We start from the raw sequence: 18,357 nt of genomic DNA on the forward strand, positions 1-18,357 counted from the left end.
TCCATTCCCCCTAGTCCTAGCACTCCCTGAGATCCTGAGCAGTCCCTCCCCAGCCTTCCTGTAGTCCCCTTCAGATCCTGGAAGGCCACAATGAGGTCACCTCAGAGCCTTCTCTTCTCCAGACTGAACAGCCCCAACTCTTTCAGTCTGTCCTCATAGGAGAGGTGCTCCAGCCCTCTGCTCATCCTCCTGGCCCTTCTCTGGACACCTTCCAGCACCTCCAGATCCCTCTTGTAATAGGGGCTCCAGAACTGGAGGCAGTACTCCAGGTGGGGTCTCAGCAGAGCTGAGCAGAGGGGGAGAATCGCCTGTCTTTTGCTTGGGGCATTTTGTGATCCTGCAATAAAAACCTCAGCCCATCTGGCTGACCTGAGGCACATGCAGCACATGCAGCACATGCAGCACATGCAGCTGTATTCCCAGATGTCTGGAAATTTTCTTCTGAAAAAAATCAAATGTGTTCTCAGGTGTGCCAAAACAGATACTAAGCCAATTTCTCATTTAGAGATCCAATACTGTAAGGAAGGTTCTCTCAATTAATACTGATGCTGTGAAGGAATCTTTGTCTGCTACCTTCAGGAGCTCAAGCGTTGGATTTCTCAGTTGAGGGTTTTCTGTGGGGGTTTTTTTGGTTGGTTGGTGAGTTTCTAGCTCTGTTTACTGCTGTGGAAAAACTTTACTTAATTACTTCAAAATTAATAGGAAAGGGCTTTATTTCAAAAGTAAGCTCCTGCCCTCAGGGTGGGTTTTGAATGTTGCAGACGGCTGATAACTTCATCAGTTAGGTGTTAATTACTTTATCGTTTCACTTATTGGTGGCATTTTACAACCAAAGCCTTGATGTGGGTCTGGGCAGCCTGATTTACAGAATCACAGAACTGTCAGGGCTGGAAGGGCCCTCAAGGATCAGCCAGGTCCAACCCCCCTGCCATGGGCAGGGACACCTCACACTACAGCAGGTTGCTCACAGCCACATCCAGCCTGGCCTTAAAAACCTCCAGGGATGAGGCTTCCACCAGCTCCCTGGGCAACCTGTGCCAGGCTCTCACCACCCTCATGGGGAAGAACTTCTTCCTAGTGTCTGATCTAAGTCTCCCCTCCTCTAGCTTGGATCCACTCCCCCCAGTCCTATCACTCCCTGAGACCCTAAAAAGTCCCTCCCCAGCTTTCTTGTAGCCCCCTTCAGATACTGGAAGGCCACAATAAGGTCTCTGCTGACTGCCTGGGAGTTGGACAAGATGACCTTTGAGGGTCCCTTCCTACCCAATGCAATCTATGGTTGGTTGGTTGAGCTTCCCCCCCCTGAAGTATTGATTATCCACTCCTCCTTTTAGCTAGCTACATTCAAACCAAGACATGAAACAGGACTGTAAGGTTACAAATGTCAGCTGTGTAGCTCAGCTGCTGCAGCTGCCTAGTGTAGGGGTCTAAAGCAATACACATTGCCCTGGGGCTGTCACCTAAGATTGATAGCAATAGCAAAGTTACAAGCAAACCCCACTGCAGTTTCTGGTGTTATCTGTGCTCCACTGCTCCAGCAAACTGAAACAGCAAGTCAGCAAATCTGTCATGTAGGGAAGGAATCTTTGCTTTGTCCCTGGAGCAGCAGCAGTCATTTTAATATTATGTCCTTCTTGTGCCTCCAGATAACTCCATGATGGGCAAGACAGAACATTACTCAGAGGTAGTGGGATTGACAAATCCTGGTTTCTTGAAGGAATCTGGGAAAACAGCCAACTCTGGGGCCTCTTGGCTTCCTTAGAAATCAAGAGTAGTCTTTCTGGCAAGATAAAGCTAGTAAGTGTTGTTGGTGCACCCACAGCCATACCAGACAAATACAAAGCTCCCTGTAATTGTAGAGGCAGGGAAAGCAAGGCTGTGTGCCACATGTGCCCTCTTTCAGGTTGCTTCCATCAGTCTTCCTCACATGGCTTTGCAAGGTTTCAGCATTTCCAATGCCTTGGTCACCAGACATCCAGTTATTTCCACCCCTGCAGGGGGGAGTTGTTTGAGCTGTGCCTGGAACAGGCGCTGGTGAAGGCGTTAGCCAACTTGGGGATCTTCACTAGAACAAGGAGGGAGTCATTTCTCACTTTAAATCAATCATTTCCTGGATTCAAGAGTGAATTTCAACCCCCCTAGGCTAAAAGGTCTTCAAAGTTGGGTCTCTGCACAATGTTTGTAGAGTCATTAAGAGTGCCAGAAAGCACAAGCATATAAATAGCTTTCAAGGCTGTGATTTCACTTACCCAAAGGACAAGACAATTGGTCAGCATGGAGCACTGTCACCAGGAGAAAGTGAGCTCACCTCGTCCCAGCACAGCATGCCTGTGACAATTAGGTTGCTCCTCTGTGTGAGGAAGGCCTTGCATACCTTCCAGCAATGATGGATGGAGGATGGCTTTAAACATAAAACTTCTGGATCACGGGGACCACTCTCTCCCAGTCTTTATTCCAGTCTCTTCCAGTCTTCATTCTCAGTAGAAATTGGAGTATTGATCTGCCCAAAGCAATACGTGATACAAACTGGGGAAGCACCAATTGCTGCTGCTCATTCAATATACTGGGCTCTTTCTGTTTGTGTTGGTAGTGAGGGGTTTATGGAAGAATTTTAGCTGAGGGTTTGCTATTTTGTCACTTATCATGTGTGCTGATTTAAATTGAAATCTCTAAGAGCTGTGATAGTTAAATACTGAAGAATACACACACACACACACACACACACACACTCTTGTGCTGAGTATTTACAGTAGGACTTCCTAATCCCATCCTTTCATCACTCCATGTCCTTTCTAGGAGAACGGAAGGGGACAATCAGAGTTGCCTAGGCATGTTTTACACTGGCAATAGAATAGAATAGAATAGAATAGAATAGAATAGAATAGAATAGAATAGAATAGAATAGACCGGACCAGGTTGGAAGAGACCTTCAAGATCATCGTGTCCAACCCATCAACCAATCCAACACCACCTAAACAGCTAAACCATGGCACCAAGCACCCCATCAAGTCTCCTCCTGAACACCTCCAGTGATGGTGACTCCACCACCTCCCTGGGCAGCACATTCCAATGGGCAATCACTCTCTCTGTATAGAACTTCTTCCTAACATCCAGCCTAAACCTCCCCTGGTGCAGCCTGGGACTGTGTCCTCTTGTTCTGGTGCTGGCTGCCTGGGAGAAGAGACCAACCTCTGCCTGTCTACAACCTCCCTTCAGGTAGTTGTAGAGAGCAATGAGGTCACCCCTGAGTCTCCTCCTCTCCAGGCTAAGCAACCCCAGCTCCCTCAGCCTCTCCTCACAGGGCTGTGTTCCAAGCCCCTCACCAACTTTGTTGCCCTTCTCTGGACTCGTTCCAGCAAGTCAACCTCCTTCCTAAACTGAGGGGCCCAGAACTGGATGCAGGACTCGAGGTGAAGCATCCTTCCTTTCCAGAGCCCTTCCCTCTGATTTAGGGCAGGTTTACCTTACAGTATTTCTTTGATCATTTTAATGAATCACTGATTTGGACAAAGTACTTCAGTGTCTGAATCCATATCTCATTTTAAATCTTTGTCCAAGTGGAACAACATTCTGCTTGAGTGATCCTAAATGTCAGTGTAAATGGAGTTTAGTTTGCTGTGAGGATTTCCTCTATAGTCAATTAAATCCTATGCTCCCATCCTATCCTTTGGCCTGCCTCAATGTTTGGTCTTTTCTGCTCCCCGATTGCCATTCTTGGGTCTCTCAGTGCTGTGATGAGTTCAGACATTCCTCTCCTCAGGTCCTTTCTTGTCACCCTTTTCCCTATAGTATGCAGCCCTCTGCTCTGTATGTACCTAAGCAGGGATGTGCCAGTAGTTACATTATCCTTACTCTGTGTAGAACCAAAGTGAACACCCAAAGCAAGTCAGGCAAATCACATCAGTGTGTGAAGGAGCTTTAGTTTTCCATGTTTTGAATGTTTGGCTACCACTGAGATGAAAATATTCCAGATTACAGTATTTGTATTTTGACTGCAATGAACTTTCCTAGGACAAACCTGTGCACATTTACTGGTCAGAGTATTTCCTGGGACTTGGAGCAGGAGTGAGCAGATGCCCCCAGAGCAGTTGGGGCTGTTTCCATGTACTGGGAATCCATTCGTATTTGGTAGGTGCAAGGAGTACAGCTTTTAGAAAGCACAGTTGCAGAGATTGCTTCACACGGGCAGGACACAGCTGAAAGGAGAATTAGCCTGATGGTATCTGGTGTGGTTGGGGCAGGATTTCAACACAGTGGATGTAATCTATAATTAGATTGTGAAACAAATCACCAGGTCGTTATCAGATGTGAAACAAATGATTGAAGAGGAGAAGGAGAGTCTCAATTAATTTGGTTTGAAATTTGTGATGGCAGTGGTTCAGGGTTGAATTACTTGGGTAAATGGAAGCACTGCAGTCAAGTTGGAACCAACACAGTGTCTTAATGAAGACTCTAGGTTGAAATCTAGTTGGTGATAGATGATGGGTGCATTTGCTTACCTGATGAATAGCTGTGAAAACAAGGGATCACTCAGTGAAGCTCGAAAAGAAACCAGTGGTGGATATTCTTGTATGGATGATGTACACCAAGCTGGGAGCAGGAGTTGATCTGCTGGAGGGTAGAGAAGTTCTGCAGAGGGACCCCGATAGGCTGGACAGATGGGCAGAGTCCAAGGGCAGGAGATTGAACACATCCAAGTGCCAGGTGCTGCACATTGGCCACAACAACCCCAGGCAGTGCTACAGGCTGGGGTCAGAGTGGCTGAGAGCTGCCAGGCAGAGACGGACCTGGGGGTGCTGGTCGATGGTAGGCTGAACATGAGCCTGCAGTGTGCCCAGGCAGCCAAGAGGGCCAAGGGCATCCTGGCCTGCATCAGGAACAGTATGGCCAGTAGGAGCAGGGAGGTCATTCTGCCCCTGTACACTGCACTGGTTAGGCCACACCTTGAGTCCTGTGTCCAGTTCTGGGCCCCTCAGTTTAGGAAGGAGGTTGACTTGCTGGAAATTGGAATGGGCTGCCTGGGGAGGTGGTGGAGTCGCTGTCACTGGAGGTGTTCAGGAGGAGACTTGGTGGGGTGCTTGGTGCCATGGGTTAGCTGTTTAGGTGGTGTTGGATGGGCAATCACTCTCTCTGTGTAAAACTTCCTCCTGACTTCCAGCCTAAATCCCCCCTGGTGCAGCCTGAGACTGTGTCCTCTTGTTCTGGCACTGGCTGCCTGGGAGAAGAGACCAACCTCTGCCTATCTACAACCTCCCTTCAGGTAGTTGTAGAGAGCAAGAAGGTTTCCCCTGAATCTCCTCTTCTCCAGGCTAAGCAACCCCAGCTCCCTCAGCCTCTCCTCACAGGGCTGTGTTCCAAGCCCCTCACCAACTTTGTTGCCCTTCTCTGGACTCGTTCCAGCAAGTCAACCTCCTTCCTAAACTGAGGGGTCCAGAACTGGACACAGGACTCAAGGTGTGGCCTAACCAGTGCAGTGTACAGGGGCAGAATGACCTCCCTGCTCCTGCTGGCCACACTGTTCTTGATGCAGGCCAGGATGCCATTGGCCCTCCTGGCTGCCTGGGCACACTGCAGGCTCATGTTCAGCATACCATCGACCAGCTGATCCAGTTCCACCCCGCTGTCATGCCCAGGGACACCTCACACTTGATCTGGTTGCCCAGAGCCACGTCCAGCCTGGCCTTCAAAACCTCCAGGGATGAGGCTTCCACCACCTCCCTGGGCAACCTCTGCCAGTCTCTCACCACCCTCATGGGGAAGAACTTCTTTCTAATGTTCCATCTAATTCTGCCCTCCTCTAGCTTGGATCCATTCCCCCTGGTCCTGTCACTTCCCAACACTCCAAAAAGTCCCTCCCCAGCTTTCTTGTAGCCCCCTTCAGATACTGGGAGGCCACAGGAAGGTCTCCACGGAAGCTTCATTTGTCCTGGGGACCAAATCTATCTTTTTCTTTTCCTTTTTGAAAAATAACATATCCATTAGCCAACAGCAATGAGCTTTCACCCTGGGTTCTGCATTCATGCAATTGTCTGGTTCCAACTTGATTGCAATACTTTCATTGACCCATTTTCAGTTGAATTGTGCCAGAGCCTTCTTAGAGGCTTCTAAGGAAAATGCTTCTCAGTATCAGTTTTCATAAGCAGTAGACTTCAGCCATAGGATTGAGTTAGAAGTTCTGGAACAGCTTTAAGTGAAGTCAAATTGCTGTCCAGGAGCAGAGGTGCAGGGGTGCAGAGGGTGAATGAAAAGGTAGTCCTTAGTCCTTAGAATATGGCTTTTTCTTTGTCTGTAATATGCTTGGGAGCTGCTGAACACAGTCTTAAGCTGTGTCAGGGGAAGTTTAGGCTCGAAGTGTGGAGAAAGTTCTTCACAGAGAGCATTGTTAGCCGTTGGAATGTGCTGCCCAGGGAGGTGTTGGAGTCCCCATCCCTGGAGGTGTTCAAGAGGGGATTGGACAGTGGCACTTGGTGCCATTGTTTAGTAGTCATGAGGTCTGTGGTGATAGGTTGGACTTGATGATCTTTGAGGTCTCTTCCAACCTTATTGATTCTATGGTACAAAGGATCTACTGGTAACAGAGCTCTAACTAGAGGAATTTGGGAAGAGTCTAGTGACCTTGATGGCTATTCAAGTAGCTGCACCTCGTTTAAATCCTTGGGCTGTTTTTAATCTGTGTTTGCTTGGGGTTGTTAGTGAGATTTGCAGAATGTAGAATGCTTCCTTGCCCTTGGAACAGAATGCCAGTGGAGACTTCTCTCGCTCCTGCTGCTGTGCTTCAGGGCTGCAAAGCAAAACAATTACTTCCACACAACTAGGAATAAGTCACCCAGGCTGGAACATGATAGTGCTTGACAACTGGTAAGCTGGGAAAAAAAAAGAGTTCAGTAAATCATTAGTGATGAGGACACTGGGATGCAGAACAGGTGATGCCAGGGGAGGGACTGCTCAGGATCTCAGGGAGTGATAGGACTAGGGGGAATGGAATGAAGCTGGAGGTGAGGAGATTGAGGCTGGAGGTGAGGAGGAAGTTCTTCCCCATGAGAGTGGTGAAGCCCTGGAATGGGTTGTCCAGGGAGGTGGTTGGGGCCCTGTCCCTGGAGGTGTTTAAGCCCAGGCTGGATGAGGCTCTGGGCAGCCTGATGTAGTGTGGGGTGTCCCTGCCCATGGCAGGGGTCTGGAACTAGATGATCCTTGTGGTCCCTTCCAACCCTGAATGATACTATGATACTATGATACTATGATGTGCACCTTTTCAGTAAGCTGAGTGGTGCTGGTTTATCCATTGACAGCTGTCTTTCCCTTGCAAAACAAGTACATATGGCAAGAATAAAGATTGTTGATGATCTACTAATAGAGATTTCTATTTTTCCCTCTCAGAGAGATGGTACAGCAACATACACAAACATTCCATATACCTATATCTATATATCTCTTAGGTTTGTAGAACATTTCATAGGAGATTTGTCATCTCCGAGTACGCCAAGATTGGGTTAGGAACTGGCTGGAGGCTGAGCCCAGAGAGTGGTGGTGAATGGTGCCACAGCCAGCTGGCAGCCATGCACCAGTGGTGTCCCCCAGGGATCAGTGCTGGGCCTCAGCCTCTTTAACATCTTCATTGATGATCTGGATAAGGGTATTGAGTCCATCAGCAGCAAATTTGCAGGTGACACCAAGCTGGGGGCAGGAGTTGATCTGCTGGAGGGTAGAGAGGCTCTGCAGAGGGACCTCGACAGGCTGGACAGATGGGCAGAGGCCAAGGGCAGGAGATTGAACACGTCCAAGTGCCAGGTTCTGCACATTGGCCACAACAACCCCATGCAGAGCTACAGGCTGGGGTCAGAGTGGCTGAGAGCAGCCAGGCAGAGAGGGACCTGGGGGTGCTGGTTGAGAGTAGGCTGAACATGAGCCTGCAGTGTGCCCAGGCAGCCAGGAGGGCCAATGGCATCCTGGCCTGCATCAGGAACAGTGTGGCCAGCAGGAGCAGGGAGGTCATTCTGCCCCTGTACACTGCACTGGTTAGGCCACACCTTGAGTACTGTGTCCAGTTCTGAGCCCCTCAGTTTAGGAAGGAGGTTGACTTGCTGGAACGAGTCCAGAGAAGGGCAATGAAGTTGGTGAGGGGTTTGGAACACAGCCCTGTGAGGAGAGGCTGAGGGAGCTGGGGTTGCTTAGCCTGGAGAGGAGGAGTCTCAGGGGTGACCTTATTGCTCTCTACAACTACCTGAAGGGAGGTTGTAGACAGGCAGAGGTTGGTCTCTTCTCCCAGGCAGCCAGCACCAGAACAAGAGGACACAGTCTCAGGCTGTGCCAGGGGAGGTTTAGGTTGGATGTTAGGAAGAAGTTCTATACAGAGAGAGTGATTGCCCATTGGAATGTGCTGCCCAGGGAGGTGGTGGAGTCACCATCACTGGAGGTGTTCAGGAGGAGACTTGATGGGGTGCTTGGTTACATGGTTTAGTTGATTAGGTGGTGTTGGATGATAGGTTGGACACCATGATCTTGAAGGTCTCTTCCAACCTGGTTTGGTTTATTCTAAATGAATATTCTGCAATTGGTTTATTCTAAACAGAGCTGGTTCAATCCTTGTCTTATTGTGCTTCCCAGAGGCTGTGCAGATCCCACTGCACTTCATCTTTTCCTGAGGGGGTATAAGAAAGGCTCTGGTTTAGTTAGCTGGTTTGATTGTATCAGTCATGTGAGGATCTGGTTAGAGTTACTTTTTGGGAGGTTGTTTTGTTTTGCTGGTTTTGTTGTGTCGCCATTGCTACAGCAGCACAGCCTTGGGAGAAAAATAGAATAAAGGCAGTTACTTTATTTGTTATAGTGGTTTTGGTAGGAAGTTTTGCATCCATTATTACACAAATGTTTGAATTCTGACACATGTCAGATACAGTATTCTGGACTCTAAGGGTTGTCTCCTTGTTTGGGGCCTATCACTTTTCTGGCCACGCGGAAGGCACACTTCACAGGATCAAAGGGTGTCAGGGGTTGGAAGGGACCTCTGGTGATCTCTCAGTCCAGCTCCCCTTGCCAGAGCACGACTGTAGAATCCAGCACAGGTCACACAGGAATACATCCAGACAGGGATGGAAAAGCTCCAGAGAAGGAGACTCCACAACCTCTCTGGGCAGCCTGCTCCAGGGCTCTGGCACCCTCACAGTGAAGAAGTTCTTCCTGATGTTGAGGTGGAACCTCCTGTGCTGGAGTTTCCATCCATTACCCCTTGTCCTATCCCAGGGCACAAGTGAGCAGAGGCTGTCCCTGTCCCTTCCTTCCTGACCCCCAGCCCTCAGCTATTGATAGATATTGATCAGATTCCCTCTCAGTCTTCTCTCCAGACTAAACAGCCCCAGGGCTCTCAGCCTCTCCTCCCCAGGCAGTGCTGCAGTCCCTTCAGCATCCTTGTAGCCTTCCCTTGGACTCTCTCCAGCAGCTCCCTGTCCCTCTGGAACTGGGGAGCCCAGAGCTGGATGCAATATTCCAGGTGTGGTCTCAGCAGGGCAGAGTAGAGGGGGAGGAGAACCTCCCTGGATCTGCTGGACACACTCCTCTCATGCACCCCAGGATCCCATTGGCCTTCTTGACCACAAGGGCACATTGCTGTCCCATGCAGAACTTGTTTTAGGTAGACTGAGGAGGGCTGTGGGGTGTTAGGTAGTGCCTAAGTGTAACTTAGAACACTTCTATGTACCTGCTGTTCCCTGGACGATAGAATAAAACCCACCAGTATTGCTTACTCCAGATTGAAATCACAGTCTCACAGTATCACTAAGGTTGGAAGAGACCTCGAGGATCATCGAGTCCAACCTAGTTTCATAGTTTCATAGTTTCATTCAGGGTTGGAAGGGACCACAAGGATCATCTAGTTCCAACCCCCCTGCCATGGGCAGGGACACCCCACACTAGATCAGGCTGGACAGAGCCTCATCCAGCCTGGGCTTAAACACCCCCAGGGACGGGGCCCCAACCACCTCCCTGCACAACCCATTCCAGGGTTTCACCACTCTCATGGTGAAGAACCTCCTCCTCACATCCAGCCTGAATCTCCCCACCTCCAGCTTCATTCCATTCCCCCTAGTCCTATCACTACCTGAGATCCTGAGAAGTCCTTCCCCAGCCTTCCTGTAGCCCCCTTCAGATACTGGAAGGCGACAATTAGGTCACCTCGGAGCCTTTTCTTCTGCAGACTGAACAGCCCCAACTCCTTCAGTCTGTCCTCACAGGAGAGGTGCTCCAGCCCTCTGCTCATCCTCCTGGCCCTTCTCTGGACACCTTCCAGCACCTCCACATCCCTCTTGTAATAGGGGCTCCAGAACTGGAGGCAGTACTCCAGGTGGGGTCTCCCCAGGGCTGAGCAGAGGGGGAGGATCACCTCCCTTGCCCTGCTGGCCACACTTCTCCTGATGCAGCCCAGGATCTGATTGGCTTTGCGGGCTGCAAGTGCACACTGAGAGCTCATGTTGAGCTTTTTGTCCACCAGCACCCCCAAGTCTCTCTCTTCAGGGCTACTTTCCAGCCAGTCCCTGCCCAGCCTGTATTTGTGCCTGGGATTGCCTCGACCCAGCTGCAGGACCCTGCACTTGGTCTTGTTGAACTTCATGAGGTTGGCTTGTGCCCACCTCTCCAGCCTGTCAAGGTCCCTCTGGATGGATCCCTTCCCTCCAGCCTGTCTGCTGCACCACACAGCTTGGTGTCATCAGCAAACTTGCTGAGGGTGCACTCAATGCCACTGTCCATGTCCCCCACAAAGATGTTGAACAAGACAGGTCCCAGGACTGATCCCTGAGGGACTCCGCTTGTCCCTGGCCTCCACTGGGACATGGAGCCATTGACAGCCACTCTTTGGGTGCGGCCATCAAGCCAGTTCCTTATCCATCTAGTGGTCCACCCATCACACCCATGTGTCACCAGTTTGGAGACCAGGATGTGGTGCCAACCTATCAACACAGACCTCATGACTAGACCATGGCACCAAGTGCCACATCCAATCCCCTCTTGAATGCCTCCAGGGACAGTGACTCCACCAAATGCATGCATGTAGACTGAAAAAGCAGAGAGGTTTATAGCATCCACACATTGCATTTCTGTATGTTTGTGGATGGAAGAACATGCATTTGCCATGGGAAGGTGCAGCAGCCATCTGTCACACAGCTGTTACCTTACTCTGGCCACAGCAAACTGTGTGACTGGCCCATGAAAATGCATGCTGGCCCTGGGCAAGTGCTGGTGCTGCCTTGGCAAGCATTTTCATACATACTGAAGCTGAATTATTTAGCTGCCTCTTGTGTGTGGTTTGCTCCCAGCTGAAAGTCCCTCTGTACTAGCCCCTCTTTAGCCAGACGGAGCCTTTGCTTGAGTGTTTTGCCTGCAGAAGTAAACAGGAGTCTAAGAATAGCTCAGCCTGCTTTGTAGTGTGTCTGCATGGCTGGCTGTCTAACAGCCAGCCTGTCTAGACAGCTGACGGCACTGCAGGCTCCTAAGGTCAGAAGAAGCCACGTAGGCTCCTCTTGGGATGTTACAGGAGAACGTCTCAGTCACAACGAGGTTGGCTCTCTCTGGAGCTCCATGGGCCACAGGCACACACTGTCAGGGCATTAAATAATTGCTAGGAGTGTATGAAGAAGGAATTGTCAATTCTTGCAGTTATTTCTGACTTGCATGATCTGTCAGTGCTTAAGGAGTGTTTTTGGTGCTCTTTAAAACTGGCTTTATAGTGTCATTGGAGTTGTGCTCAAATTGGGATCTTCATTGTGCCCCTGTACACTGCACTGGTTAGGCCACACCTCGAGTCCTGTGTCCAGTTCTGGGCTCCTCAGTTTAGGAAGGAGGTTGACTTGCTGGAAGGAGTCCAGAGAAGGGCAACAAAGTTGGTGAGGGGCTTGGAACACAGCCCTGTGAGGAGTGACTGAGGGAGCTGGGGTTGCTTAGCCTGGAGAAGAGGAGGCTCAGGGGAGACCTTATTGCTCTCTACAACTACCTGAAGGGAGGTTGTAGACAGGCAGAGGTTGGGTTCTTCTCCCAGGCAGCCTGTACCAGAACAAGAGGACACAGTCTCAGGCTGTGCCAGGGGAGGTTTAGGCTGGAGGTCAGGAGGAAGAAGTTCTACACAGAGAGAGTGATTGCCCATTGGAATGGGCTGCCTGGGGAGGTGGTGGAGTCACCATCACTGGAGGTGTTCAGGAGGAGACTTGATGGGGTGCTTGGTGCCATGGGTTAGTTGTTTGGGTGGGTTGGATTGGTTGATGGGTTGGACAGGATGATCTTGAAGGGCTTTTCCAACCTGGCACTTACTTATTTTTTTTAATAGAAGGTAATGACAAAAATAAACCAAACTTCAGTCCACTCCTTCACAGCAAATAAACTCACCTCATTCTTCTGCTGTCAGTAATGTACAGACTCTGCACAAAGCCAGATCCCAAGCTGACATGTGCTTGCATAATATTAACAGAATATATAGGTTTAAAAATCTTACACCAGCAGTCTCCCTCCATGGCCATGGGTTACACATCAGCAAAGGGCTCCCTGGTTTAGGTTGTTCTTCCTCTTAGTTTCCACTTGTAATGCATCCATCATTATTTGTAAGTAGGTGTTCAGCCTTCTGCAATATCTTTTATCATTATGGATCTAGACAATTTTCTAAAGCTGTGTTCCAGATGTCATTTTAATAGGGATAGCAAAGAAGTAGTGGATGTGTCTCAACAGCTGTTTCCTCTGTAATCACAGAATCACAGAACTGTCAGGGTTGGAAGAGACCTCAAGGATCAGCCAGTTCCGAGCCCCCTGCCGTGGCCAGGGACACCTCACACTACAGCAGGTTGCTCACAGCCACATCCAGCCTGGCTGCAAACACCTCCAGGGATGAGGCTTCCACCACCTCCCTGGGCAACCTGTGCCAGGCTCTCACCACCCTCATGGGGAGGAACTTCTTCCTAACATCCAATCTGAATCTACCTACTTCTAGTGTTTTTCCCTTCCCTCAGTCCTATCACTCCCTGACACTCTAAAATGTCCCTCCCCAGCTTTCTTGTGGCCCCCTTTGAGATACTGGAAGGCCACAATTAGGTCTCCTCAGAGCCTTCTCTTCTCCAGACTGAATAGCCCCAATCTGAACTGCTTTAATCACAGCAGCTCAGTTTTTCTAGGGTTAAAGAGTAAAACCTGGGGATAATTGTGCTTTATTTCCACTAACTGAGGTGCTGCTAACTGCTGTTTGACAGGTAAAGCAAAAGGGCTGGGTAATGCTTTTGTCTGGTTGGCTAAACACTGCAGTAGGTAGGCTTTGTGGTTGTCTGGTTACATTATTGACAAGTATCTTTGAAGGAGTATCTTGCTATGAATATTTTGGGGATGGAATCATAGAGTGGTAGAGGTTGGAGGAGAGAGATGCATGAGACAATCATAGGATGGTAGGGGTTGGAGGAGAGAGTTACATCACATGCTGTGTGTCACTCACCAATTTATTCTGTGCATTTGCTGATGCAAGATCTTGTCAGCAACTGCAGCAGCAAGGAAGCAGCTGAGACATCTACCTAGTTTAATCCTTGCCTGATACATTTGGGGTTGACAGGTTGTCATCATGCTAACTTGTCTGGGTTTTGGGGTGTGTATGTATGCACAAAATGAGTTTAGCATTAGGTCTTCTCAGGCTGTCAAAAGATGTCTTCAGGAGTCATAAACAGATGAAAGTCTACCACTACAGAAAACAAGGCTGATGTGTTTTCCACCCAGGGAACGGTGCTTTGTGTTAATTAGCCACATAGAAACTACCATGTAAGATGAAAGAGTGGCATGCTGGTACAGTAAAGCCTGACAGCACCAAAGGACATGCTTGCAGTAATACTTTGTCACAACTTCTTGATTATCAAGTGCCTTTTCTTTGTTTTTATTAGAAAGGCTTTTCTCAGCTTTTTTCCCCTCTCACGTTGGTAACACAGTGATCATCCTTCAGTCACACCCTTCCCAGCCTCCTCAGAAAGAATACCCTTGCTTTATGTTGCCCTTGCAAATGTTATTTAGATGTGTTGTGCACTGAGTTGTTTTCTGAGTCCTTGTTAATATTTGATGGGTTTGGCTGCATTGCTTAATGCTTTGATGGAGGGTTCTAGGGACCAGGCCCTAGCTTACTTCCTTTGCTTTCAGAATGTTTTTAACTGATGGAGTTTGGATGGTTTCGCTTGCTGCTGTCTTAAAATATACTTCTCTTCCTCTAAGATTGAAAATCTTCAAGAACAGTTAAGAGACAAGGAGAAGCAAATGAGCAGCTTAAAGGATCGAGTGAAGTCTCTGCAAGCAGACACCACAAACACTGACACTGCCTTGACCACGCTGGAAGAAGCGCTGGCAGAAAAGGTGAGTGTGGAACGACGATGTCCCTTCCCTCAAAAGATCCTTCTACTGATAACGTCTCTAAAGTCGACTTTTCCATGTGTTTCCTGGGCTGTGGTCAAGCCATCTCTGATGCAGTGCCACAGTGATACCCTTTGACTCCCGAGAGGGGATGTGGGGAGCGCGGTGGCAGCCGCGGTAGGACCTTCGCTAGAGGGCGCTGCAGGATACGCGGAGGGGCAGCCCAGGCTGCTGCGCGCAGAGCCAGCCACAGGCAGCGCTGCTGCGTGGGGAGGAGAGCAGGAGGCTGGAGCTGAGCCGCAGGCTCTGGCGCTGGGCATTAACTGCTTACTGTCGTTTGTTGTTTGTTGATGCCTCCCAGCATCTCCAGGAATTTCCTCCCATTTCGCTGTAGCATTACAGACTTACAGGATGGTGTTGCACTTGATTCCACAAGAGAAGAAGGAGCGTGTGTGAGAAGGGCAGCAAGGCTGCAGAAGGGCATGGTGCACCTGGGTGGTGGGGGGCTGAGGGAGCTGGGAGTGTTCAGAGGAGGCTGAGGGGAGACCTCATTGCTCTCTACAGCTCCCTGAAGGGAGCTTGGAGTGAGGAGGGGGCAGCCTCTGCTCCTTGGTGGCAAGAGACCACCAAGCAGAGGAAATGGTTCCAAGCTGCACCAGAGGAGGTCCAGGCTGGATGCTAGGAAATATTTCTTCCCAGAGAGGGTTCTCAGACACTGGAATGGTCTGCCCAGGGCAGTGCTGGAGTCCCCATCCCTGGAGGTGTTCCAGCAGTGTGTGGAGCTGGTGCTTAGGGACATGGATTGGTGTTGACCCTGTAGTCACAGAATCACCAAGGTTGGAAGAGACCTCAAAGATCATTGAGTCCAACCTGTCACCACAGACCTCAGGACTAGACCATGGCACCAAGTGCCACATCCAATCCCCTCTTGAACACCTCCAGGGATGGGGACTCCACCACCTCCCTGGGCAGCACATTCCAATGACCAATGACTCTCTCAGTGAAGAACTTTCTCCTCACCTCCAGCCTAAACTTCCCCTGGCACAGCTTGAGACTGTGTCCTCTTGTTCTGGTGCTGGTTGACTGGGAGAAGAGACCAACCCCCACCTGGCTACAACCACCTTTCAGGTAGTTGTAGAGAGCAATGAGGTCTCCCCTGAGCCTCCTCTTCTCCAGGCTAAGCAACCCCAGCTCCCTCAGCCTCTCCTCACAGGGCTGTGCTCAAGGCCTCTCCCCAGCCTTGTTGCCCTTCTCTGGACACCTTCAAGTCTCTCAATGTCCTTCCTAAACTGAGGGGCCCAGACCTGGACACAGGACTCAAGGTGTGGCCTAAGCAGTGCTGAGCACAGGGCACAATGACTTCCCTGCTCCTGCTGGCCACACTGTTCCTGATGCAGGCCAGGATGCCATTGGCCTTCTTGGCCACCTGGGCACACTGCAGGCTCATGTTCAGCCTACCATCAATCAGCACCCCCAGGTCCTTCTCTGTTTGGCAGCTCTCAGCCATTCTGACCCCAGCCTGTGGCTCTGCATGGGGTTGCTGTGGCCAAAGTGCAGCCCCTGGCACTTGGACTTGTTGAATGCCATCCTGTTGGACTCTGCCCATCTGTCCAGCCGGTCAAGGTCCCTCTGCAGAGCCCTTCTGCCCTCTAACAGATCAAGGGTTGGACTGGATGAGCTTGGAGGTCTCTTCCAACTAGATATTTCCTGTGATCCTGTGTTCTCATGTTGGCCTCTCTTTACATGATGCTTCTTTGGTACAATTATGGGATGCCTTACATTTCAGCAGTGGATTCTCCTACTTTTGGCCCTTTCTACATTTCTTCTTTTCCATTGTTTTTTTGTGAGTCTAGTTTGTATTCCATTTTACTTTCTTTGGGCAGATAGTTTTACCATACATTTGCTTTCAAAGTTGTGCTGTGTGAAATGGAGTTTCAGTTCCCAACACTGAATCAAAATGAGCAGCTGCTCCTGGTAATTAACATGTTTTTTTGTGCCTGCCCAACTCTCTGGAGATGGATGCCTGAGCCCAGTCTAGTCTGTTTTGGTGGAGCAACTCTTTGGAATTGCTGTATGCTATTTTTTTCCTTGATTCCCAGAGAACCAGGGTTGCAGCTCCTTTGGTCTGCCATATTCTGGAAGTACAAAGTGATGGTAAAGCTTTGCCTGAGGTTGGGGAATTCATGCAGCTTCTAAGATAATCAAAGTTCCTTTGATATTTGATATACAGAAGAGTTGTTTTTTCTGCCTTTCCTCCCTGTGTATCTGTCCTGGTGTCATGCATGCTGAACAACCCTTCCTCTCTAAAGGATCCCTGGCTTAGGGCTACACTGTGGAAAAATAAGATTTGAAGAAGCAAGGAAGCAATATGTAACCTGCCCTGCTCTAGGGTGATGTGGATTATCAGAACCAAATAAAGTGTGTCACATTGCAACAGGACTGTGAAATTCCAGGGTTACAGAAAGCCTGGTGGTTCAGAGAAGCATAAAATGGCCTGGGCTAGGAGAGACCTTAGGGATCATCTAATCCAACCTCCCTCCCATGGGCAGGGACACCTCTCAACCAGCCCAGGTTACTCAAGGCCCCATTCAGCCTGGCCTTGAACATCTTGAGGGAGGAGGCATTCACAACCTCTCAGGACAATCCATCCCAGACTCTTGCCACCCTTGTTGTGAAGAATCTAAACCTGTTCTCCTTCGATTTCACTCCATTTCCCCTTGTCCTATGGTTGGACACTCTTGTAAAAAGTCCCTCTGCAGCCTTCCTGTAGGATTCCTTCAGCTATTGGAAGGCAGGTCTAAGGTCCCCCCTAAGGTCTCCAGGCTGAACACCCCCAGCTCCCTCAGCCTCAGTATCACTAAGGTTGGAAGAGACCTCAAAAGCTCATCGAGTCCAATCTGTCACCTCATGACTAGAGTAGGGAGGACACCACTGCCCACTGCAGGCTTGAACTCATGACCGTCCCATTAAGGGTCTGATGTGCTACCAACTGAGCCACTTCACCTCGAAGTAGTGTGCTCACACAGAGGTGTTCCAGCCCCTGGGTCATCTTTGTGTCCCTCCTCTGGACTTGTTCCAACAGATCTATGTCCCTCTTACTGTGGGGACACCAGAACTGGATGCAGCACTCTTAGTATTTCTTATCAAAGAATGCATAGACCTCACAGGTCTCCCCCTCCCTGAAGAGCTGTTTTACAAACAGAAAGAAAAGAAAATGGTAATGTCCTACACTTGTCTTCCTTGTCTGCAGTGTGTAAGAAGTGTTGTGGTACGAAGTCTCGGGGGCTGAACTGAGCAGGAGGGATTTTCCTTACAGAGTGCTTTCTTTTGTCAGGAAAGGACCATTGAGCGCCTCAAGGAGCAGCGTGACAGAGACGAGCGAGAAAAGCAAGAGGAGATCGACAACTACAAAAAAGACATCAAGGACCTGAAAGAGAAAGTTGGCATTTTGCAAGGAGATCTCACAGAGAAAGAGGTTGACCAGCAGAATGAATCTGTTGTGTTAGAATTGTTCATTATCTCTGCGTGTGTCGAGCTTGAGATGAGAAAGCGTGCTCCTTTCGAGCGCTGCTCCTGGGGCAACACTGTCTGCTAAAAGAGACTTCTGGAGAATTTTTCAAAGCATCAGTCTTTCACAACCACTTTTTCAGGGGTAGTACACAGCTCCCTTTTTTGTGGCAGTTCATCAGAGCAGCAGGGAATGATCAATAGTCAGTGATGGCATTTACGCTCATAGGCGACCGAAGGCAGACATCCAGCTTGTTCCCACCTAAATATATCACAGTATCACAGTATCACAGTATAACCCAGGTTGGAAAGGACCTCGAGGATCATCGAGTCCAACCCATCAACACAGACCCCATGACTAGACCATGGCACCAAGTGCCACGTCCAATTCCCTCTTGAACACCTCCAGTGATGGTGACTCCACCACCTCCCTGGGCAACCCGTTCCAATGACGAACGACTCGCTCGGTGAAGAACTTCCTCCTCACCTCGAGTCTAAACCTCC

The 18,357-nt window shown here is 49.6% G+C and overlaps 1 protein-coding gene across 10 annotated transcripts in view; it reads left to right on the forward strand.

The window, feature by feature from the left end:
• The window catches only part of ERC1 (ELKS/RAB6-interacting/CAST family member 1), a 435,845-nt gene that overhangs the window by 159,876 nt on the left and 257,612 nt on the right, over window positions 1–18,357 (forward strand). For all 10 annotated transcript variants that reach the window (XM_068141805.1, XM_068141804.1, XM_068141809.1 and 7 more), the window contains 2 exons: window positions 14,212–14,349; window positions 17,681–17,821. In XM_068141805.1, coding sequence (XP_067997906.1) covers window positions 14,212–14,349; window positions 17,681–17,821 — 279 coding nt within the window. The remainder of the gene's footprint in view (window positions 1–14,211; window positions 14,350–17,680; window positions 17,822–18,357) is intronic.

This window comes from Melanerpes formicivorus, unplaced genomic scaffold, assembly GCF_026170545.1.
Source record: "Melanerpes formicivorus ecotype bairdi unplaced genomic scaffold, bMelFor1.0.p_v2 SCAF_8, whole genome shotgun sequence".
Taxonomy (NCBI): Eukaryota; Metazoa; Chordata; class Aves; order Piciformes; family Picidae; genus Melanerpes; species Melanerpes formicivorus.